We start from the raw sequence: 23,671 nt of genomic DNA, 5'->3' as shown, positions 1-23,671 counted from the left end.
GACAGCAAAGGAGCAAAATAGGAGCCTGGATACTTAATAAGTTGGTGGAGTCACAATACCAAGCCTTATTGTTCTTTCCTAACTTTGTGTATGTGAAAGAAACAAATTCATATCTTATCTAAGCCACTAGTCTTTGGAGGTTTCTGTTATAGTCAATCTTAGTCATAACACAAAGTATGTATATAGGTAGGGATGAGCAGGCTTATGCACACAGGTGCACATACAAACATGTGAGCAAGTTTATAGTGATAGTAGGAGCATGGACATTCATTCATTTGCCTATTAATATTTTTCTTTATTTTTCTTTATTTTTTAAAAAGATTTTATTTATTTATTCATAGAGACACACACGCACAGAGAGAGAGAGAGAGAGAGGCAGAGACACAGACAGAGGGAGAAGCAGGCTCTATGCAGGTAGCCCGACGTGGGACTCGATCCTGGGTCTCCAGGACCACACCCCAGGCTGCAGGTGGCACTAAACTGCTGTGCCCCTGGGGCTGCCCTTTTTCTTTATTTTTTAAAAAAGATTTTATTTATTTATTTGAGAGAGAGAACATGAGCAGGGGGAGGGGCAGATGGAGAGGGAGAAACAGACTCCCTACAAAGCAGGGAGCCCAACGCGGGACTTGATCCCAGGACTCCAGGATCATCATCCTAGCTGAAGGCAGACCCCAACCAAATGAGCCATCCAGATACCCCTGCCTACTTATACTAATTGAGCACCCATCAAGTGCAAGTCACCAGGGTAGGACCAATAAGAAGATGAAGACAGATCAGAGAGGATTTTTCTAGTTATAGATGGTTCTTTTTTTTTTTTTTTTTTTTTATAGATGGTTCTTAATCTTTTCTGGCTTAAGAAGCCCTAGAGAATCTTTTTTTTTTTTTAAGATTTTATTTATTTATGAGAGACACATACAGAGAGAGAGAGAGAGAGAGAGAGAGAGAGAGAGGGAAGCAGAGACACTTTGCCAAGGGAGAAGCAGGCTCCATGCTGGGAGCCTGATGTGGGACTTGATCCCAGGTCTCCAGGATCAGCCATGGGCTAAAGGCGGTGCTAAACCGCTGAGCCACCTGGGCTGCCCAGCCCTAGAGAATCTAAGGAAAACTTTTCCATATTTAAACACACACGTTGGGCAGCCCGGGTGGCCCAGTGGTTTAGCGCCGCCTTCATCCCAGGGCGTGATTCTGGAGACCCTGGATCCAGTCCCACATCAGGTTCCCTGCATGGAGCCTGCTTCTCCCTCTGCCTGTGTCTCTGCCTCTCTGTCTCTCATGAATACATGAATAATAATAATAATAAAACACATACACGTGCACACACACAAAAATACACATACACATATGTCCATACACACAGAATATTAATTACAGTGGCCAGATTGGAACCTCCTACATACTCCTATTTGGTCACTTTTCCTGAAACAATCCAGCCCACTTCTGATTCCTGCTAGGGATGGGCTGCTGTTTTATGGAGTTCAGCCCACAGCTGGGGAAGACTGAAGCAAGGCAGATCCAGATATGGAACACACTGACTGAAGTTGAGAACCTACGGCGATGGAGTAGCCATGATGATGATACAATTCTGATCATTAAGTGTATTAGTCAGATAATTTATTGCTTATAACAACAAACATTTATTATCTCCTGGCTTTTGAGGGTTAAGAAATCGAAGAGTGACTTGGCTTGGCAGTTTTGTCTTTGGGTTGGTTGTTCATGGGGTTTTGGCCAAAGTGTCTATGGGGGCTAGAGGATCTGCCTGCAAGATGGTTCTCTCATATGGCTGCAGGTATTTGGCCTGTGGGCCTCTCCAGAGGCCTATGTTGAGTGTCCTAACAACATGGTATTTGACTTCCTCAGACTGAGTGACCCAGACAAGGGCCAGGTGGAAGCCACAGTATCTTTTATGGCTGAGCCTTGGAAATCAGTGTCACTTCTGCTTTATTTTACTTATTAAAAGTGAGTTACTGGGGCACGTGGTGGCTCAGTCAGTTGAGTGTCCGACTCTTAATCTCAGGTCTTCGTTTCAGGGATGAGTTCAGGCCCTGTGGTGGCTCTATGTTAGGTGTAGAGCCTCCTAAAAAAAAGTGAGTTGGGCAGCCCTGGTGGCTTAGGGGTTTAGCGCCACTGTCAGTCCAGGGCCTGATCCTGGAGACCCAGAATCGAGTCCCCTGTGGGGCTCCCTGCACGGAGCCTGCTTCTCCGTCTGCCTCTTTCTCTCTCTGTGTCTCTAATAAATAAATAAAATCTTAAACAAAAAAGTGAGTTATTAAGTCCAGCTAGACTCAATAGAAATGGAAAAACTCCACCTTTTTAGAAGAGGACTGTCAAATAAATTGTGGATGTATTTTAAAATCACCACACCAAGAAATCTTCTACCTATAAAAGCAATTTCTAGGTAGTTTGATAACAGGAGGTGATCGAGAACGTTTCAATCCTGGAAAGCCATTTCTCCTGGCAGGGTTTATGTGTTGGGCTCTTGTAGGCTGGTTAATGTGAGTCACTCTGCCAGATCCTGCTCAGTTGCAGGTGGACTGACGAAATTAAGACCCTGGCTGCACAGCTGAGGATCTAAGGGTATTGCTCACCTTTGAGCTGGCAGAGTCTCCGTCCATTTTTGGCCGCAGTCTCGCTTCCTCTCACCTAGTGCTAAGTATATTGTAGGTTTTAGCCCCATTTGTAGTCCGACTATGTCCAGGGACAGGTCAGAGGGTCTGAGGGGAGAGGCCTCTAAGCATTCCGAATGGTGGAACAACTGTGCTCAAAGGCAAAGCTGTGTGCTTCGTCAGTATCTGACCCCCTTTCGGGACAATTATTTTCTACCTCGTGTTACGATCCCGCCTCACTCCCCTACTAAGCGCGTCTGCAGGCCCGTGCGTGGTCTCCGCGGAGTCGGCACAGAGCTGGGCGGGGAGGCGGATCGTGCCGAATATTTACGGACAGTCTATACAAGAAGGACTCGTCGCTGCTGACTGGGGTCCGGGCACTTCAACATCAAGAGAAGGCTTCGCTCCGCGGCCGCCCCGCCCGTCCGCCCGAGTGCCCGCGCGGCGTCTCCCTGCCCTGACGGCCGCCGGCGGAGGGAGCGGAGACCGGTCGGAAACGCACGGTCCGGCACGTCCGCAGGGGCCCAGGCCGTGCGCACGGCCCCACGCGCCTCACGCCTCCGCGTACTGCGACGAGGGACCGTGGGGCCTTGCCCGCAGCTCTTCCCTCCAGCAGGAAGCCACCCTCGGCCCGCGGGGCACGAACCTCCGGCACCCCGCTGGGTCCCGGCCCCAGGCCGCCGCCCCCGTCTGCCCCACGCCCTGCTCCCCTGAGGTTCCGGCCAGACGCAGCCTCACCGGCGGCGCCCCGCGCCCGGCGCACTCCGGGTCACGGACGTGGGACTACAACTCCCAGACGCCTCGGGCGCCGCCCGGCCCGAGCGCCCTCCGGCCGCTGATTGGCTGCGCTCGGGGCGGGGCCGCGGGCGGCCGGCGCGGTCTGCACGTGCGCGCGGCGGGCGGCTGGATGGCTGTGCTCGGCGGCCTCGGGGCGGTGCGCGCGGCGCCGGGGCTGTGGCGGCGGGCGGCGCGGGCGGCGGCGGGGCTGGGGGGCCGCCGCCCCGGGAGAGGCCACGCGGTGGACGCCGCACAGGTGAGGACGGCCAAGCCCGGCCGGGCCAGCCCTCGGGCCGCGGGTGGGCCCGGCCGGGGCAGGGAGGGGCCGCGGGCCTGCGCTGCTGGACGAGGCCGCTGACCTCGGTGCCCGGGGTCCCTGCCCCGCGCGTCCCTGCCCCCCGCGGTCGGGGGCGGGCCGTGGGCCGTGCGCCCGGGGGAGGCGGTGGCGTTACCGCAGCCGGGCCGCGGGCACCACGCGCCGGGCCGCCGGCGGTCCGCAGGGTGCTCGGCGTTTCGTGCCCATTTCCCGCTCGGGTTGTGAGCCCCGCACCGCTTTGCGGCTCTCCGGGTGAGAGCCTCACGGTTTCCGCTTCCAGCTGCATTTGAAAGAAATTTGGGAAGTGGCGATGGACTCCCCTCCGGGAGCCCGGAGGTGAATGTGGGTTTCGTGCGGGCTCTTCACTCTGGCCCCGTTTGCTCGTGGGCCAGCCCGTGCCGAGCACCCGCTGCCTGGAAGATCCGAGGGCGAGGAACAGAACTGTGGGGGGTCCCTGATTTGTGCAGGTGCCTCAGTGATGATAATTCTCTCGACAGCTTTGGACGTAAATGTAACCCTGCAGTAAGGAAGCTGAGGCTTGGAGCCAGGTTTTTAAGTACTTTTCTGAGTAAGGCCAAACGGCTGGCGGATGACTGTGCGGGGACTCTAAGCCAGTGGGCACCCCCCCCAAAAAAAAAAAAAAAAAAAAAAAAGCCAGTGGGCACATCTGTCACCCTCACTTGCCCCTGGGCCATTGGCTTTTTTTTTTTTTTTAAAGGATGACTTCCTTTTCTAAAACCACAATTTCTGTATGTAATGATAATTTTTTTTAAAGATTTTATTTATTTATTCGTGACAGACACACACACACACAGAGAGAGAGAGAGGCAGAGACACAGGCAGAGGGAGAAGCAGGCTCCATGCAGGGAGCCCGACGTGGGACTCGATCCTGGGTCTCCAGGACCATGCCCTGGGCTGAAGGCAGACACTATACCGCTGAGCCACCAGGGCTGCCCTGTAATGATAATTTTTAAAAAGAAGATTTTATTTATTCATGAGAGAGACAGAAGCAGAGACACAGGCAGAGAGAGAAATAGGATCCCTGAAGGGAACCTGATGCGGAACTCCTTCCGGGACTCTGGGATCATGACCTGAGCTGAAGGCAGATGGTCAACCACCGAGCCACCCAGGCATCCCAATAATGATAATATTGTACATTTTCGAAAAAGATTTATTTATTCATGAGAGACCCACAGAGAGGCAGAGACACAGGCAGAGGGAGAAGCAGGCTTCTCGCAGGGAGCCGGATGTGGGACTCCATCCAGGATCCTGGGATCACACGCTGAGCTGAAGGCAGATGGTAATTTTTATAGTGCTTTCACAGTGACCCCTCGATAATTTTAAATAACTACTTATTTCTAAAAACACATAGTACTTACTTTGTGCCAGACACTTCACAATTATTATTTTGTACAATTTTCATAACAACTCTGTGAGATAAGTACTGTTATTCCATTTTTACAGTAGAAGGAACTGAAGCAAGGAGAGGTTAAGCACCTTGCCCATGGGCATAGAGCTGGTCAGAGGTAGAATCTGGAATCCAGAGCTCTCTGGAGCTAGCTAGAGTGCTGGCTCTCACTGTTATTATTTTGCATATAGAACAGCTAGGATTCAAAGAAGTTAGGTGACTTGACCAGTGTTGCAGAGCTAAAAGTGACCACACTGGAAGCATAGAATGAGAATATGTTGTTAGAAGGACTTTTGCTGTCATTTATAACTATTGTATTGATTGCATCATCTTTGCAAGGTCCTGAGATATTTCCAAGTGGCTTCCTTCTTTTTGTTTGTTTGTTTGTTTTTTTTCCAAGTGACTTTCTGATAGAGTAGGAAAAAAGGGAAGAAAGGGATGTAGCATAGCACAACATTTTGGAGTACTAACTTTATTTTTAAGATTTTATTCATGAGAAAGAGAGAGAGAGAGAGAGGCAGAGATACAGGCAGAGGGAAAAGCACGCTCCACGCAGGGAGCCTGATGTGGGACTTGATCTCGGGACTCCAGGATCATGTTCTGGGCTGAAGGCAGGCACCAAATCGCTGGACCACCCAGGCATCCCGAGATATTTTATTTTTTAAAACTGTATAAGTAAAAAAAAAAACTATATAAGTTTTCAAAAATCAAAAAACAGAATAATATATGAACCCAATTTCAGTAGTTGTTGACATTTTGCCACATTTGCTTTGCTTGTCTTCTTCCCCTCCCTTTTATTCCCAGCTATAAGATTTTAAAATGAATGGCAGATTTCTTGTCACTTAACCCCTAAATTCTTCTGTGGGTACCTCTAAGAAAATGACATTTTAAACATAACTAAATGCTGTTATCATACCTAACAATATTAGTAATTTCTGAATATAACTTAAAATCCTGTCATTTTTAAAATTTTTTTAAAGATTTATTTATTCTGAGAGAGACAGAGAGAGGCAGAGACACACAGGCAGAGGGAGAAGCAGGATCCTTGCAGGGAGCCCAATGCAGGACCTGATCCCGGATCCTAGGATCACGCCCTAATCCTAAGGCAGATGCCCAACCGCTGAACCACCCAGCCATCCCAAAATCCTGTCCTTAAAATCTCCCTGATTGTCTCAAACTTATGGGCAGATAAATTTTACATGTAAGCTTTCATTTTTTTTTTAAATTTTTATTTATTTATGATAGAGAGAGAGAGAGAGAGAGGGGCAGAGACATAGGCAGGGGGAGAACCGGGAGCCCGACGTGGGATTCAATCCTGGGACTCCAGGAATATGCCCCGGGCCAAAGGCAGGTGCTAAACTGCTGCGCCACCTAGGGATCCCACATGTAAGCTTTCAGTAGCAAGTCCGTACACTACAAGAAAAAAGTTAGGTCGTGCTCTAGAACAACATAGTTCTTACCTCCAGGGACCTGTCTTCTAAGAGTGACTGTTTGCCCTTGGGAACGGATTTGGTGGTCAGGTAATGGCCAGGTAATGCCGCAGGGGAAAGTTCTCTTATGTTGGCTGAACCCTTCATTCATCCTTTGAGTCCTTCAAATATTAAGTCAACCTTTGTTAAGTACCTGTGAGACCATAAGGGCTGCACTAGGGGTGGGAGTTTAAGGGAAGATCACACCCCTCCTCCCTCTGGTCCTGGGCAGTGATTCTCGTTGAGAAGAATAAAATGATGACATCGGAAAAGAGCCATAGATTCTTTCCCCAGGAAAAATGGAAATTGAGTTTTCAGGGTTTTTTTGGCCACTCTGATACCTATCCATGGGCCCCCGGTTAGGACTCCCATTCTAGCAGGCTTTGTTGAGGAAGAGGGGGGTCCTCCAGGGATCCTTGTGGGCCATCTGGTACATGAGCACACCGAATATAATACAGAAACGCAATCTCACATGGCTGGGGACTGGTGGGAGGTGGAACAGTGTGCTCCAACACAGACACCTCAGTACTTCTTGTGTCCCTTCCTTACTCTCGGGTGCTGCCGTGGGGGTCATGGAGTGAGCTCCGACTTTGTCACAAGCTGAGTTTAAGGCCGACTCTGAAAAAAAAAAAGAAAAAAAAAAGGCTGACTCTGGGTGAAGCGCTTGTGAACTTGGTCACCTTTGAGTTTGGTTTCTTATTCATCCAGTCACATTGCCCAGTGAATCCATATTGAGCATTATGTACAAACCAGGCCCCCTTTGCTAGGTATTGTCAATTGGAGATAATGACACCCACCTCCAGAGGATTGGTACAAGGATTAAGTTAGCATACTTTTGTGATTTGTCCAGCTCAGAGCTCCGTATGGCTACGCCTCTGGAGTACGACCAGCAACAGTCTTTGGAGCCAGGAGTTTAGGTATTTCCCTCGTGGCATGTGAGATTTGACAAGTGTCTGCTGGAGGTCAGAATTTCTTTCCTGCTTATTTGAGTTGCTTGCCCTTCTAGTTTTCCAGGGTCCCTTTTCATCTCTGACTTGGCACTGAAGCTGCCTTTGTTGAAGGCTGGAAAGTCTGGTGCATAGGCCAGCATGAAGGAGCTGAAACACAGCCTCCTTGGGTGGTCTTCCCTGCTCAGGGGAGGGGAGATGGGGGTTATTACTTGATAGGCACTTCATTTCCTAGTTTTCTTGTTCTGGAAACTTATCCCTCGGAAACTTACACCTCAGCTTCCTTGATCCCACACCCTTTGGATTTTCCTCCTCACACTGTTGCTCCTCACTCTTTTGCTGGTGACTCTTAGGTGGCCCTTCCTTAAATGGCAACATTCTTCCTGGTTCTCTGCAAGTCTTGCTTCAGCTCTCACTCTGCTTGTGCTTCTCAGGCTCTTCTCTCCCTTCCCAAGTTTCAGCTGTTTTCTAAGCAGAGAGTTTCTGGATTTTCCTTTCCAGGACCTCCTTCTGTTCAGTGCCAATATCTTCACTTGCGTTTGTGACAGTTCCAAAGTGGGATGTATCTTCTGCTGTCCCCGACCTCCCAGCTGCCCCTCCAGACTGTCTTGGGCCAGTGAGTAATACCAGCATCCACTCTCCCAGGGTCTCAAAAGTATCTCAAAAGTATGGGAGTCCCTGTGGCCTCTCTCTCCCTCAGCTCTGCATCCTATTGCTACCAGGTCCTGGCTGTTCTGCTTCTGAGTTCTTTTTTTATTTTTTTAAATTGTATTTATTTATTCATGAGAGACACAGAGAGAGAGAGAGGCAGAGACACAGGCAGAGGGAGAAGCAGGCTCCATTCAGGGAGCCGGACGTGGGACTCCATCCCGGGTCTCCACGATCACATCCTGGGCTGCAGGTGGCGCTAAACCTCTGCGCCACCAGGGCTGCCCTTGTTTTTTTGTTTTTTTAATTTTATTTATTCATGTATGAGACACACACACACACACACAGAGAAAGAGAGAGAGAGAGAGAGAGAGAGAGGCAGAGACATAGGCAGAGGGAGAAGCAGGCTCCATGCATGGAGCCCGAAGTGGGACTCAATCCCGGGTCTCCAGGATCACGAGCTGGGCTGAAGGCGGCACTAAACCGCTGAGCCACCCAGGCTGCCCTGCTTCCGAGTTTAACCTGTTCGCTCCCTTCCTACAGTTCTTGTTGCCACTACCTCATTAAAGCCACCATCATCTCTGTCTTAGATTGTAGCCAGTCCCAGCTGTCTCTTTCAACTTGACTTTCTTCGGTTCACTCAGTCTTCACTTTGCAGCCAAGATTTTCTTGCGGTGCTGGTGCCACTTGTTTTGGACTCCTTAAATTGGCCTACGAGACCTAGTCTGGCTAGTCTTCGCCACTGCTATGGGTTTAGGTACCCCTCATGCAGGCTCTCAGGTGCCTTACTTTCCCTCATGTCCTGATGTAGCGCTCAGTGCAGACTGCTGTGACTGCTGGTTGAGTTGTCTTCCCTATTGAACCGTGTAGGCAGTCTGCCTGCTTGTCTAGTCTGGTGCTAAATGTCTAAATAGATATTTATTAAATAAAGCATGTATTTAACTCTTTTGCCTCGCTCAAAATTCTCTTCTAAGAAACTACCTTTGTTTAATTCTGGTTATTTACTCAGAGCTTAAGGACTCAGAATTGGTTTGCACTTGTGAAAATGCTGCAGTTTTCATGGGTTTAAGTGTTTCCTGGACTGGTTGCTTTTTCTTTGACCCTAGCTGAAAAATGCAGAGCCTGGAGCACTTGTTCCTCACAGACAGAGCCCTATTTGTAGAGTAGGTGTGTGCAATAGCAATGGTTTGGTAGGCACCAACAACAGGAAAATGGCAAACAGATTCAGTTGGATTTTTTTTGACATTTGAAAAACACCTTATATGTTAATAATAAATGGAATGAATTTTTATTTGTATTTATTTTTTAAACTTTTTTTCCTAAAAGATTTATTCATTTATTTGAGGAAGGATGGAGGAAGTGGGAGGAGGGATTGGGGGAGAGGAAGGGGAGAGCAGAGAGAATCTCCAGTAGACTCTGCAGAGTGTGGAGCCCATTGTGGGGCTGATCCCAGGACCCTGAGGTAAGACCCACACAGAAACTGAAAGCCAGACGCTTATCTGGTTGAGCCACCGAGGTGCCTCTAAAATTTTTTCCTAATTTTTATTGATTAATCTCTTCCCCCAACTTGGGGCTTGAACTCACTACCTTAAGATCAAGAGTTACTTGCTCTATTGACCAAGCTAGCCAGGTGCCCCTGGGATTAATTTTTTTTTTTTTTTTTTTTTTATAAAAAGGATGGTGTTGGGGCAGCCCTGGTGGCTCAGGGGTTTAGCACCGCCTTCAGCCCAGGGTGTGATCCTGGAGACCTGGGATCGAGTCCCACATTGGGCTCCCTGCATGGAGCCTGCTTCTCCCTCTCCCTCTGCCTGTGCCTTTGCCTCTCTCTCTCTGTGTGTCTCATGATTAAATAAATAAATCTTAAAAAAATAAAAAATAAAAAGGATGGTGTTAAAGGGGTGCCTGGTCAGTTAAGCATCTGCCTTCAGTTCAGGTTATGGTCTCAGAGTCCCGGGATAGAGCCCCGAGTTGAGCTCCACACTCATCAGTAGAGAGTCCACTTCTCTCAACCACCCCTCTCCCCCTCTGGCTAGTGTGCATGCTCTTAAGTAAGTAAGTAAATAAATAAATACGGCCTTTTTTTTTTTTTTTTTTTTTTTTAAAGAACAATGTTTAGAGAGCACCTGGCTGTCTTAGTGGAGCACGCAACTCTTGATCTCAAGGTTGTAAGCTTTAGCCCCATGTTGGGGGGAGAGAGTACTAAAAAAAAATAATAAAACTTAAAAAAACAAAAGACAATGGTCAACTTTAGAAGTCCTAAGAAATGCAGATTGAGAGGAGATACCATTTTTTTTGAATTTAAATCTTTACATTAAAAGATGTTTGCTAATTAAACTCTTCCATGCAAGTGAAAATCAACATAGGCAAGGATAAAGTGAGTTACCAGTGGCCATGTAAGTTGATACATGTTTTTGGAGAACAATTGTCAATAGGTGTTATATTATTAAAATGTTTACACTCTCTTGTCTTGTTACTCCTGATTTTAAGACTAGCTTAAGGGAAAAAGCAGTAAGCATGAAGAAGTTCCTTATAGCATTATTTGTAGTAACAAAAATGTAGGGCAACATAAGTGTCCAAAGGAGGGGAAATATAATATCAGTGGAATATTCACTCAGAATTATGTAGTTAGAAATGATGTTTAGAAGGTAGAGCTGTATGGGCCGCCTGGGTGGCTCAGCGGTTTAGCGCTTTCAGCCCAGGGCCTGATCCTGGACACCTGGGATCAAGTCCCCTGTCGGGCTCCCTGCATGGAGCCTGCTTCTCCCTCTGCCCGTGTCTCTGCCTCTCTCTCTGTGTCCCTCATAAATAAATAAAAGCTTAAAAAAAAAAAGAAGATAGAGCTATGTATATTGATATGGAAAGATAACTAAGAGATACCATCTTAAAAAAGGTCAGATGGAAAAGAAAGTACAGTATAATGCCATTTGTATTAGTTAATATAAGAAATTATGACTATACAGCTGGAGATATATAAGAGGAAACAGCACTGGGTAGAAGGAGGCAAGACATTTAAAATTTTTTTTATATCATCTGTAGCAGTTGAGGTTTTTTTTAAAACTCCGTATGTTGTTATAGTAAAAACAAAATTGTAAAAGATGATTATGAAGGCTGTTGTAAAGATAAAAATATTTGAATGTCAAACAACAAGCTGCAAAATTGGACATGTAGTTGTCTATGTGACAAAAGAATAGAAAAAGAAGAGATAAGATCAGTAATGTTAAAGTCCTAGGATGTTTTTGAATTTCTCTATTTTCCAGTTAGAAGTTCTTTTATATTATGTGAAGATTTTTTTTTTTTTTTTTAAGATTTTATTTATTTACTTAGAGGGAGAGTCAGAGCATGAGCAGAGGGGAGAGGCAGAGAGAGTGAGCTTAGGATCATGACCTGATTTGAAGGCAGATGCTTAACTGACTGAGCCACCCAGGCACCCAATGTGAAAATAGTTTCAACCAAATAGTTATATGCTTAAAAATCATGAAGAGGGACTAATTATTATAGATGGATTTGCCCTATCAGAAATTGCATGTCCTCATGGAGGGTCTTTTCCTTCTTCCCTTTTGCCTCTGGACTCAGGCTGTAGTGATTCTCTTCCTTCTGTGCAGAGCCCACCCACTTTCGGATTCCTGTTGGACATCGATGGAGTGCTGGTGCGGGGTCACAGAGTGATTCCCGCTGCTCTGGAAGCCTTCCGCAGGCTGGTGAATTCTCGTGGGCAGCTGCGGGTGCCCGTGGTCTTTGTCACAAATGCTGGGAACATCTTACAACACAGCAAAGCCCAGGAGCTGTCAGCTCTGCTGGGATTTGAGGTAAGAGGCACTGGAGACATGGAAGCCCAAGGACCTGGTTGCCAGTGGAACCCCCATTCCAACTCTGATTAAGCTGCCTTTCCTGGGCTGGGGTACAGTGTCAATAAGCTCTAGGGCATTGCCAGATGGGTCAGTATTAGAAGATAACTTGACGTTCAACCCTAGCCTCATGGGTAGAGCCTTACAGCAAGGGCATTTTTTATATATTAATTCACATTGAGCACAAAAATTCTGCCCGTGGATTTGGCAGTTTCAGTCTGCTGTCTTTGTATCCATTTCTTTCTGGGCATCAGTGTTGTCTCTTGGATTATCAGCCATTGGAAAGCGAGGGTCACATTTTTCTAAATCTCTATATGCCAGGTGGGACTCTGAGGTAATAGCCTTTGTTTCTCATAATGAAGAGGTAGGTACATATCTGAGCGAGCATTGTCCCCCGGAAGCAGTCCCTCTTCATCCACATGCAGTTCCACGTGGCATATCCACGTTGACACATCCTTTGTTCAGAGTGGGTTGAGTTCTTCAAGAGTCCTTCAGAACCAAGAGAGTAAAGTGGCTGATTGACTGGGTAACACTGCCTGGGGGTGAATGCAGAACAAAGGAGTACCACTGGCTCCCTTCTGTGGTTTCCCGGAGAGAGTTCCGAAAACATTTTGAGTATTGGCTGCATCGTTGGAGTTAGTACTATAAATGTTATAAAAGCTAAGTGTTTGAGTAGAATTGAAACCAGAAAAAAAAAGAAAAAAAGAAAAAAAAAAAAGAAACCAGAAAGTCAGAGACCGAGTTCTGTGACTGACAAAGAACATGAATGTAAACCTTGAGGTCTCCAGATGGAGGAACCAAGCAGGACTGGATTGGCAAGTGGTCAGATCCCACCACCAACAGCATTTCCTGCTTTGGTTTTTGTGGCAAGAGCCAAATTAGCTTCTTATACCTGTTTGGGTAGTGTCTAGAAGTGCTGGGTGTCAAAAAGGGCTCCGCCCCTTTTTTCTGGGCAGTTTTTTCCCTTCCTAGGTGAAAGAAGCCATCATGTCCCCATTACTTTCCTTTAACTACTCTGTCCTCTGCTCTCCTCTGTGTTTTGGCTGTCCCCACAGGTGGAGCCGGACCAAGTCATTCTCTCTCACAGCCCCATGAAGCTCTTCTCGCAGTATCACAGCAAGCGAATGCTGGTGTCTGGGCAGGGGCCTGTGGTGGAGAATGCCCGAGTGTATCCTTTTGGTGCTTGTTCTGACTGGTGAGGAGGGCGCAGGACTGGAGTTCTCCTCCCATGGCTGAGGGGGGAACCAGAGTGGGGTGTTTCTGGCTGCATAGTATGGGGGCTCAAAGGATACGTAGTGGGCTCTTTGGAGAGGGAGGATGGCTCCCAGGTGTGGTGGGCCCTGGTGCCACAGTTTGCAAAAAGCCACCCCACATAACCTACTGGGGAGCTTAAAATACAGATTCTTAGTTCACTAGGTTGAGATAAAAATCAGCAGTCTGTATGTTAAAGGAGAAAAGTAGGTGATTCTCTGATTAGGTTTGAGAACCACTACTCTAGCACTGTTCCTCAGGGTGCTCAGTCAACTTATCAGCTAATGTTAATTATTTACAGTGAACCTTTTGGGTATGTGCACACTCAAGAGGCAAGAAGAGTTGGTCCCTGTTCTCAAGCAGCTTTTTCATTTGCTCATTTGGCAGACCTGTGTTGAGCACTTCTTGTATACCAGCCCCATGCTTCATGCTCTTCAAGGACAAGAGGGACTGAGAACAGCCCATGGGACTCTGTCTTCATCAAAGGGTTTATATTGGAGGAGGCAGGAATAACATACCCACAAAGGTTAAAGGAGTATTTAAAATGGCATATGATTGGAGTGTCTGAGTGGCACAGTTGGTTGAGTGTCCCAAGTCTTGATTTCAGCTCAGGTTGGGATCTCAGAGTTGTGAGATTGAGGCCTTGAGTCAGGCTCCATACTGGATACAGAATCTGTTTAAGATTCTTTCTCCCTGTCCCTCTACGCCCCGCCTCTACTCCCTCTCTAAGAAAAAGAAAAGATTCCCAAGCCTTGACCCAGCAGTGATTTGCATTAAAAAAAAAAAAAAAAAAGGATGCCATGTGATTGAAAGCTTGAGAGCACAGTCTGAGGAGAGTCCCAGGTGTTGGGAAGGGACCACCCGGGGAGCGGCTATCATGGTGGCTTTGTGAAGGGGTGTGGCTCTGCCACAGGAGATACTTAGGTTTTCTGTGCAGGGAAGGAGCTAAGGAGGCTGGAGAGAGAAGGAAAGGGTAGGATCCCTGAGGCAGGAGACTGGATTGGGATAGGGTGGGGAATAAGAGAATAGGAGGAGCGGTGCCTCAGAAGGGGAGCCTCAGAAGTAGAGGCGAGGGGCCAGTGAGTTTACTTAGGCAGGGGGTGCACTAGTTTGGTTGGGACTGTGTTGGTTCTCCTCCCCTTAAAGGCATCTTGCCTCAGAACTGTCCAGCTTTGCTTCCCTTACCTAGCTGTAGATTGGGCTTCGAGAATGTGGTTACTGTGGATGAGCTGCGGATGGCCTTTCCTGTGCTTGACATGGTTGATCTCCAGCGGCGGCCGAAGTCCACGGTAATAAGGAATGTGCTCCTGGGTGTCTCACGTTTAGTTTTGTCCTCTTGTTCTCCACATGGGTTCCTCTTACCAACCTCGCAACCTCTCCCACTGAGAACTACATCTTGTTCACCATAGAGAGGCACATCTGACCAAGGATTTTGTTCCCCAGATATACAAGGATGGCCCAGGAGAGCAACAAACTCCTAAGGGCTTTCCTTTCTGCATTGTTTGTAATTAGCTGAGAATCCTTTTCAAAGCCCTGGCATCTCCAATGAGGAGTTTTCTATTTTACCAGCTGGATTTCTGACTGTTGCTTGGGAGAATCATTAACCTTTGTGGAATTAGTCATTGTTGCTCCTTTATTCTGAAGCTTGCTATGGAGAGCTGTCCTTATGAGAAATAGCTTATTTGTAAAAGTAACTGGCAATTCTGAGTATGCCCATGTTCCTTTTTAGGTTTGGCTCATAATTGAACCACTGGTTGAATTTCTTAGTCATGGGCCTCTGATTGATCCTTTAGAGTATGACTGCTTGGCTCTTGATGGCTCTTGGCCGCCCTTCCTCGTGTGAACTCTCTGTCACATGGCCTGCAGTTTAAATCAGGTCACTATCAGGATGTGGGGAAATGCAGTTATAAACAGACAAGCTTTTATTTGTTTATGTAGCCTTAGTCCTCCTTCCTCTAGAGCTTTTGGATTGAATGGAGCACTTCATCTCCTTTCAAAGCTTCTTCCTAGGACCATGCAAATCATGTGGGGAACCAGAATGTCAGACTTGGAACAGATCTTAGAGTATCTCAGAGACTGAGCCTCACACAGGGGAAGTGATCTACCCCAGATCACACAGCTTGTTAGTGGTAGAGCCAAGATTAATAGTTTAGGGAAGGAATGGACTCTGGGAGAGTGGTAAAGGCTCTTGCCTCTTCATCTCATATTAAGAGAAATGGTCCATCATGCCCTGATGGCCTCCCCTGTCTCCATAGGCTCTCCTTCCTCTTAGCCGCCTGACTCTAGACTCTTGCTTGGCCTATATCTCACCTCCTGTCCCCTCTGGAGAGGGGCTACTGACCAGCCCTTCCTCTTGGCTGACCTCCATATGTGGGTTCCCTCAGTGTGTTCCATGAAAGCCCTGCTTATTCTCTCTTCACTTTTGTTTGTGAATTTTCTTCCTCAGTCCTATCTGGCTTCTCTTTGGCTTGGGCTAGACCATGGGGGGTGGTCTTTGATCTTTCTAGTATGTCTTTTTTCCTGCTACCCCTTGAAACTGGCTATGTGGGGATCCCTGGGTGGCGCAGCGGTTTCGCGCCTGCCTTTGGCCCAGGGCGCGATCCTGGAGACCCGGGATCGAATCCCACGTCGGGCTCCCGGTGCATGGAGCCTGCTTCTCCCTCTGCCTGTGTCTCTGCCTCTCTCTCTCTCTCTCTCTGCCTATCATAAACAAAAAAAAAAAAAAAAAGAAACTGGCTATGTGGTTGTCTGGTAGTGGACAATGACCGTGGCATTGATGGGCCTTTTCTTTGTTTCTTGGCAGCCCCTTCCAAGGAATGACTTCCCTGCCATTGAAGGTAATGAGGGCCTCTGCTGGTGCAGATGTGGCTCTGGGCGGTCCTTCTTTCAGCCTTCCAGGTTGTTCTTGTGCAGCTGTTTGCCTGTAAACTGGCAGGGTGGCTGTGGGTGTTGGATATCAGGTCACCGGGGTTCTAGTCTCAGATCTACCACTCAGTACCTCTAAGATAATTGTTTTTAATTTTTCCTTCCCCCCATATCACTTGCCTTATTATTCCAGGAAAATTGTAAGTGTAGAAAACTGTAGCATGGAAAGGCTCCCAGAGGTAACATAGACCAGTATTTCTCAGCTCCATTCAACCCAGTTCCCCCTTTTGTAACAAAACTATTGTAATGTCCCCTTAACTGCCCTTCAATGAAATTCACAGATAATACAACTTTTGTGTATACATATATTAAAAATTAACTAGTTCAATGTAAAGCCCTAATTGTAATAGGAGAAATAAAAGGAAAACTTTTTAGTAAGGTAATGTGTATTTCAATATGTAAACGATTATTCAGGAAAACATAATGTAGTAAAATGGTTATACCAAACATGGAATCACCATGTTACAGCTACAAATGCAGACTGATGTAAGTATGTTTATAGGTGTGTTTTATTGGTGACTCAGAAATTAGGGGCTGCATTGTCATTGGTGAAGTGATTTTCCAAAATAGGTAACATTGGTAAAATCTTGAAAAGATAAAGTGCAGTCTTCTCTTGACTTACGTACATGATAGTTGCATTTTTAGAAAAATTTGTATTTATTAAAACTCTACTTTGTGTTTACATGTAGAATGAAATTAGAGTTTAGGCTCAAATAATTATAAACAGGTTATTGAGCCATATGAATGTCAGATGGGGCAGTCAGATGTTAATAGAGGGGTCAGTTTCTGATTGTTCCAGACCATCCTGAGCATCTAGCATTCCTGGTCCCCTCCTACCATCCTTGCCACTGTCAGTCATCATGACATCCTCCAGTTTCTAGAACACCTCCCTAGGGGGCAGTGTTCCCTCATTGAGACCACTGGTTTGGTTCAGTCACTGGTCTTGTAGCTGATGCTGGCAGCTACCATGTATTGAGTGTTATGTGTCCATCATGAGTTGAGTGCTGTATTATATCTCATTTTTACCCTGAACAGTCGTAGGTGTCCTTATGATGTAGTTGAGCTGAGGTTAGGGAAGGTAAGTAGCTTGCCCACAGTCACAGAGGAAAACGGACAGGTTTGGAATCCAGGTCTTTGTCATTCCAGATCCCCCTCTCCTAGCTGTTACGTGCACTGGCCCCTGGTGCTCTGAGAAGTAGCTGAGGAAGGTGAGCCCTTTGCCAGGAATTTGTGGGTGAGATGGTCAGGAGAACATGAGTCAGCAGGAGGACGCAGGCCAGTGACTTGGCTGCTGGTTTTCTTTGTTTCAACCTCTTCTGTGAAGCATAAATAAAAGTGGAATCCCTTAGGAAGTGCCTTACCAGGTCCTGGGCTCTGTTTACCTCAAGTGAATGAGTGAGTGGATCTTTGAAGGCTGGTTCTGGGAACTGTACCCTTGCATGGGTGTGTTCTGTGGGGGACAAACTTATGGTTGGGTGGCACCAGCTTGCCTCGTGAGGGCCTTTCTCCTGCCTGCCCTGTAACCCTCACCTCCATGCTTTTGCTCTATAAAGGGGTGCTCCTCCTTGGGGAGCCAGTCCGCTGGGAGACAAGCCTGCAGCTGATCATAGATGTCCTTCTCAGCAATGGGAACCCTGGGACTGGTCTGGCAACGGCTCCCTATCCCCATCTCCCCGTCCTGGCCAGCAACATGGATCTCCTTTGGATGGCTGAAGCCAAGATGCCCAGGTAAGGACACAGGGTCTCTGGTCTTGACCATGGTGGCCACCGTCAGCTGCTGCCTGGTCAATCCTCCTGACACTTTCTTACCATCATTCTGGTACTCTGGGCCATCAGACCCCTGCCTGGGTTGGCCTTGTATTTGCCACAGAGACTTGGCCTTTGGGAGGATTTTCAAGGGGTCACTTTGCAAACCAATTAGTAAGTGAAAAGTGTAGCTTACTGATCACTGAAGATATGTCGAAATGATCTTTAACACCTGACTTTTGCCCTCCAGAATCTTTTGTTGTTGTTGTTTTAAATTTTACTTATTTATAGCATGAACAGGAGGGGCGGAGGGAGAGGGAGAGAGACACTCCATGCTGAGCCCAGAGTACAATGTGGGGCTTGATCCCATGACCCCAAGATCATGACCTGAGCTGAAACCAAGAGTCAGATACTCAACCAGCTGAGCCACCCAGGTGCCCCTGCCCTTCATAATCTTAACGGAACATTTTTTTTTTTAGACGTTTAATTTTTTTAAAGTAATCTCTGCCCCCATTGGGGGCTCAAACTCAGAGCCCTGAGATCAGGTGTTGCGTGCTCCATTGGCTGAGCCTGCTGGGTGACGCCAGAACATGATATTTTTTGTCTGTGGAACCCAAATGATGGATGACTTCTGAGGCCAAGCAGTACAGCTGCTCCTCTTTGCCTTCTCCTTGTAGCACTAGTTCCTTCCCATTTTGTCTCCTCCTGCCCTTAATATGTAGGAGTAGGGGAGCAGTAATTGTTCTGACAGTTATGTGGGCTGGAGAACTGAGACCCAGTGGGTAAGTGACTTTCTCATAGGCACATGGATATTGAACAGGCCCCCATGCCCTGCTCAGCTGTGTAGACCTCCTCTGTGTGTCTGACCTTAAGCACAGTCTAGGCAGCTCTTTTCCTAGCTCTCGAGGGCCTTGCTGGAAGGGCAGCTGTGGCTGCTGTGTACTGTTTGGCTGCTCTTATCTGCGGGGCCAAAGTCCAGAGTTTTCTTTCCCTGCTACTGATTCCCAGTGGACTGTGTGAATGATCCATCAACAGAGGGCAGCAGGACCAATGCTGCCTCAAGTCACATGACTCAGTAACTCCAAAGAGATGGTGTTATGGTGTTCTCTTGTTACTTTATTTTTTTAAGTCCATAATTATTATTATTATTATTTATAAATTTATTTTTTATTGGTGTTCAGTTTGCCAACATATAGAATAACACCCAGTGCTCATCCCATCAAGTGCCCACCTCAGTGCCCATCACCCAGTCACCCAACCCCCGTCCACCTCCCTTTCTACCACCCCTAGTTCGTTTCCCAGGGTTAGGAGTCTCTCGTGTTCTGTCTCCCTTTCTAATATTTCCCACTCATTTTTTCTCCTTTCCCCTTTATTCCCTTTCACTATCTTTTATATTCCCCAAATGAATGAGACCATATAATGTTTGTCCTTCTCCGATTGACTCATTTCACTCAGCATAATATCCTCCAGTTCTATCCATGTCGAAGCAAATGGTGGGTATTTGTCGTTTCTAATGGCTGAGTAATATTCCATTGTATATATAGACCACATCTTCTTTATCCATTCATTTTTCTTTTTTTTTTTTTTTTTTTTTTTTTAATGATAGTCACAGAGAGAGAGAGAGGCAGAGACACAGGCAGAGGGAGAAGCAGGCTCCATGCACCGGGAGCCCGACGTGGGATTCAATCCCGGGTCTCCAGGATCGCGCCCTGAGCCAAAGGCAGGCGCCAAACCGCTGCGCCACCCTGGGATCCCTATCCATTCATTTTTCGATGGACACTGAGGCTCCTTCCACAGTTTGGCTATTGTGGACATTGCTGCTAGAAACATTGGGGTGCAGGTGTCCTGCCATTTCACTGCATCTGTATCTTTTTTTTTTTTTTTAAGAGACTGTGTGTATGTTATTTCCTGGGTGAAGGGACTAGGACTCAGGAGCTCTGCTGGGCAGCGTGAAGGATCTTCTCCTCCCGCTGCTTCCGTATCCTCTCTTTGAATTCTTCTAGCTCCTGATGTTGGTCCTCCTCAGGTGGCCACAGCCCCCTCTTGTGCTGTATGACATAGTCCTCAAACCACTCGGCCTGATTGGCAATCCAGAACATAGCGACAGGGAAGGTGAGGTAGTGTGTCATCCGAAACACCTCCAGCTTCACCTCCATCTCGCTTCTCCTCCTGCATCTGTATCTTTGGGGTAAATTTCCAGCAGTGCAATTGCTGGGTCATAGGGCAGATCTATTTTGAACTCTTTGAGGAACCTCCACACAGTTTTCCAGAGTGGCTGCACCAGTTCACATTCCCACCAACAGTGTAAGAGGGTTCCCTTTTCTCCACATCCTCTCCAACATTTGTGGTTTCCTGCCTTGTTAATTTTCCCCATTCTCACTGGTGTGAGGTGGTATCTCACTGTGGTTTTGATTTGTATTTCCCTGATGGCGAGTGATGCGGAGCATTTTCTCATGTGCATGTTGGCATGTCTATGTCTTCCTCTGTGAGATTTCTGTTCATGTCTTCTGCCCATTTCATGATTGGATTGTTTGTTTCTTTGCTGTTGAGTTTAATAAGTTCTTTATAGATCTTGGATACTAGCTCTTTACCTGATAGGTCATTTGCAAATATCTTTTCCCATTCTGTAGGTTGTCTTTTAGTTTTGTTGACTGTTTCTTTTGCTCTCTTGTTACTTTAAAGGGTATATTTCTGGGCAGTCCAGGTGGCTCAGCGGTTTAGCCGCCTTCAGCCGAGGGCATGATCCTGGAGACCGGGATCAGGTCCCACGTCGGGCTCCCTGCAGGGAGCCTGCTTCTCCCTTTGCCTGTGTCTCTGCCTCTCTCTGTGTGTGTGTGTCTCTCATGAATAAATAAATACAAATCTTAAAAATAAAAAAAAAGGTACATTTCTGCAGTTGGAGGTCAGATATTTTTTCTGAACTGTTCTTCCCAGAGTTAGGGTGTGCTGACACTAAGTGGGAGTTTGGTTATGTAGGCTGGAATGGAATAGCAAGGCACAAATTTCAATTTATAAATCAGATTTGAGATTAACTTTCATTCACTCATTTAAGAATTGAAAATAGAATTTGTAAAAAAAAAATTAAAAAAAAGAAAAAAAAAGAAAAAAGAAAATAGAATTTGTTATATAAATAAGTGATACGGAAATGTAACCATAATGTGTTGGACAGTATCAATTAGGATTTGGTTTAGCAGCCTGGGATGAAAACTCAAAAGGAAAGTGTCTTAAACAGGTAGAAGTTTCTTTCTTTTTCATGTAAAAGAAGCATGGGGTAGGCAGTCCAGGGCTCTGTGGATGTCACACCTGTCTGAGACACAGACTCCTCCTGTCTTGCTGCTGTGCAAGTCTTAGCCCTTCACAGCATAGTCCCAAAGGGCTGCCTGAGCTCCAGCTGCCAGACCAACATTCCAGGCAGCAGAGAGGAGGGTGGGGATGGAAAAGAGTACTCGCTCCCTGATTTTACACGTCCTAGAAGTTTAGCCTGGCAAGGCTGCACACCTAGCTACAGTGGAAGGGAGTACTTGTTTGTACACCTGGTTGCCATATGGTGAGCTAAAAACTGGCACTGAGAAAGAAGGGGAGAAGGGCAGCCAATAGTCTGCCACACATTTAAAGTGGAATTTAAGGGATCCCTGGGTGGCGCAGTGGTTTGGCGCTTGCCTTTGGCCTAGGGTGTGATCCTGGAGACCCGGGATCGAATCCCACATCAGGCTCCCCGTGCATGGAGCCTGCTTCTCCCTCTGCCTGTGTCTCTGCCTCTCTCTCTCTCTCTGTGACTATCATAAATAAATAAAAATTAAAAAAAAAAAATAAAGTGGAATTTAAACTTAGGTTTGTGGAGTCTGACCACCTGGGTTGTGATCCTAGCTCTACCACCTTTGGCAAGTTACATAATGTCTGTATGCCTCAGTTTGCTCACTTGTAAATGAGAATGATGACGACTCTCATGGGGTTGTCTTCTGAGAGTTAAATGTGATGTGCTATCTATAGTGCTCAACAAGTGTTAGCAGATAACAAGAGGTCTTAAAAGTAGGGTAACAAGTGTAATTCTTACTAGACATAATTATCTGTCACCAGATAAAGGGTGCTGGAGTGAAAGGTTGGTGTATAGGGTCCTGCTTGGAACTGGGGAGGGGAGGCCTGAGCTGCTGAGTTCTCTTCTCTGGCAGGTTTGGCCATGGCACCTTTCTGCTGTGCCTGGAAACCATTTACCGAAAAGTGACAGGCAAAGAGCTGAGATACGAGGGCCTGATGGGCAAACCGAGTGTCCTCACGTATCAGTATGCAGAGGACCTCATCCGGCAGCAGGCAGAGAGGCGGGGCTGGGTGGCCCCCATCCAGAAGCTCTATGCTATCGGGTAAGTGCTGTTCCATCTCATCGTTTTTGGACTCCCCTGCCCTTCCTCCCTCCATCCTCATCCACTGTTCCCCTGTATCGGATGTATGCTAACCTCACAACTATCCTTTGCTCTCTCTGCCTGGTGACACTGAATTGGGTCTTGTTCTCTTTCTTTTTCTGGTATGGCTGTCTCTGCCAGCGACAACCCTATGTCTGATGTCTACGGTGCCAACCTGTTCCACAAGTACCTGCAGATGGTGAAGCGTGATGGGGCTGAAGAGCGAGGGGCTGGTGGCTTGTGGAAGCCGCGGCCCTCAGCAACCCAGAGCTGTGCCTCTATCCTGGTGTGCACTGGTGTGTACAGTCCCAAGGGCCCAGAAGCCACTAGGCCTGCTCAGGATGCAGAGGAGGCTCCGTTCCACGGCCACCGGGACTTCAGCTTCAGTCCAGGGCTCATGGAAGCATCCCACATCGTGAATGATGTGAACGAGGCTATACAGCTGGTTTTCCACAAGGAGGGTTGGGCTTTGTAGTGGGGGCTGTCCGTCGGAGACAGGGGCAGGCGGGATGAGCTCCAGGGGAGTCCTGTTGACTAGTTTCTGGCCTGGGTCACTGGGTGTCAGGTCAGGGTTGCCAGGTCAGGGTGACACTCTGTGGCCCCACAATGGATATTACTGGTGCCTTGGAAGAAGACACTGGCTTTTTCTCCTGCTGGGCAGTCACCCCAGAATTGTACCCAGGTAACGTTTTGGGTAGAAGAGCCAGGATTTTCTGGCCCTGTTCCTGTCTGCTTCTCCTGGCAGTCTGACCTCAGGCCAGTTGCTTTACCTCTGTGCCTCAGTTTCTTTTTTCCTTTCAGGGACTTCTGAAAAAAGGGGAAGTGGTGTGAAATAACGTGGAAATTTCTGCAGAGCCTGGCCTGCACTGAAGGCACCACTGCATGCCAGCAGTGTGTCACTAACACTAAAATACTGCTTTTTACTGTATTTTAGCTTATTGCCCAGAGACTTTTAGGCTTATTTTTTAAACTAAAATAATCATAATAAATATTCATTATGCTGTCTATGGTGAAGCGCTTCTGGAATGTATTAAAATGTCCTGTGGGGGCTGGATAGTGGGTGAGCAATGTGGGTGACCCCAAAGCAAAGACATTGGTGCCATTTTGCTCCATAAAGTGCTGATTGATAACTCCTTTCCTACCTCGGCTCTCCTTTCCACCACCAAACCACCGCTGGCCTGCGAAGCCCGAGTCTGTCTAGGAATTAGTTATGCCCAGACTTTGGCATGTACTTGACAACTCTGATGTGGAAAAGAAAGGATCTTGTATATGGTTTGTTCTGAAAGAAGCTTTTTTCCTTTAGTGATCCTGGAAAGTATGTTTCTTCTCTTCCTCCCTC

The 23,671-nt window shown here is 47.2% G+C and overlaps 2 protein-coding genes across 2 annotated transcripts; one reads left to right on the top strand and one right to left on the bottom strand.

Moving 5' to 3' along the window:
* The first annotated feature begins 3,484 nt into the window (after positions 1-3,484).
* Positions 3,485-23,337, top strand: HDHD5 (haloacid dehalogenase like hydrolase domain containing 5). The gene is made up of 8 exons (XM_072766367.1): positions 3,485-3,636; positions 11,771-11,974; positions 13,069-13,181; positions 14,460-14,553; positions 16,068-16,101; positions 17,743-17,917; positions 22,105-22,293; positions 22,474-23,337. The coding sequence occupies exons 1-8, from the start codon at positions 3,511-3,513 to the stop codon at positions 22,805-22,807; spliced, it is 1,269 nt and encodes a 422-aa protein (XP_072622468.1). The 5' UTR covers positions 3,485-3,510; the 3' UTR covers positions 22,808-23,337.
* On the bottom strand, positions 19,684-20,119 carry LOC112917431 (protein PET100 homolog, mitochondrial-like). Its single transcript, XM_025995499.2, has one exon. It carries the CDS (start codon positions 20,089-20,091, stop codon positions 19,864-19,866), a length of 228 nt encoding a protein of 75 aa, XP_025851284.1. The 5' UTR covers positions 20,092-20,119; the 3' UTR covers positions 19,684-19,863.
* Positions 23,338-23,671: the final 334 nt, after the last annotated feature.

Source organism: Vulpes vulpes, chromosome 8 (genome assembly GCF_048418805.1).
Source record: "Vulpes vulpes isolate BD-2025 chromosome 8, VulVul3, whole genome shotgun sequence".
Taxonomy (NCBI): domain Eukaryota; kingdom Metazoa; phylum Chordata; class Mammalia; order Carnivora; family Canidae; genus Vulpes; species Vulpes vulpes.
The sequence above is the reverse complement of the archived record's forward strand: the minus strand, read 5'-3'. Positions and strand labels throughout refer to the sequence as shown.

Coding starts and splice junctions, on each gene's coding strand:
- LOC112917431 (XM_025995499.2), bottom strand. CDS start 20,091: ATGGAGGTGAAGCTGGAGGTGTTTCGGATGACACACTACCTCACCTTC.
- HDHD5 (XM_072766367.1), top strand. CDS start 3,511: ATGGCTGTGCTCGGCGGCCTCGGGGCGGTGCGCGCGGCGCCGGGGCTG. Junction 14,554..16,067: donor AGCGGCGGCCGAAGTCCACG/GTAATAAGGAAT, acceptor GTTTCTTGGCAG/CCCCTTCCAAGGAATGACTT. Junction 17,918..22,104: donor GCTGAAGCCAAGATGCCCAG/GTAAGGACACAG, acceptor CTTCTCTGGCAG/GTTTGGCCATGGCACCTTTC.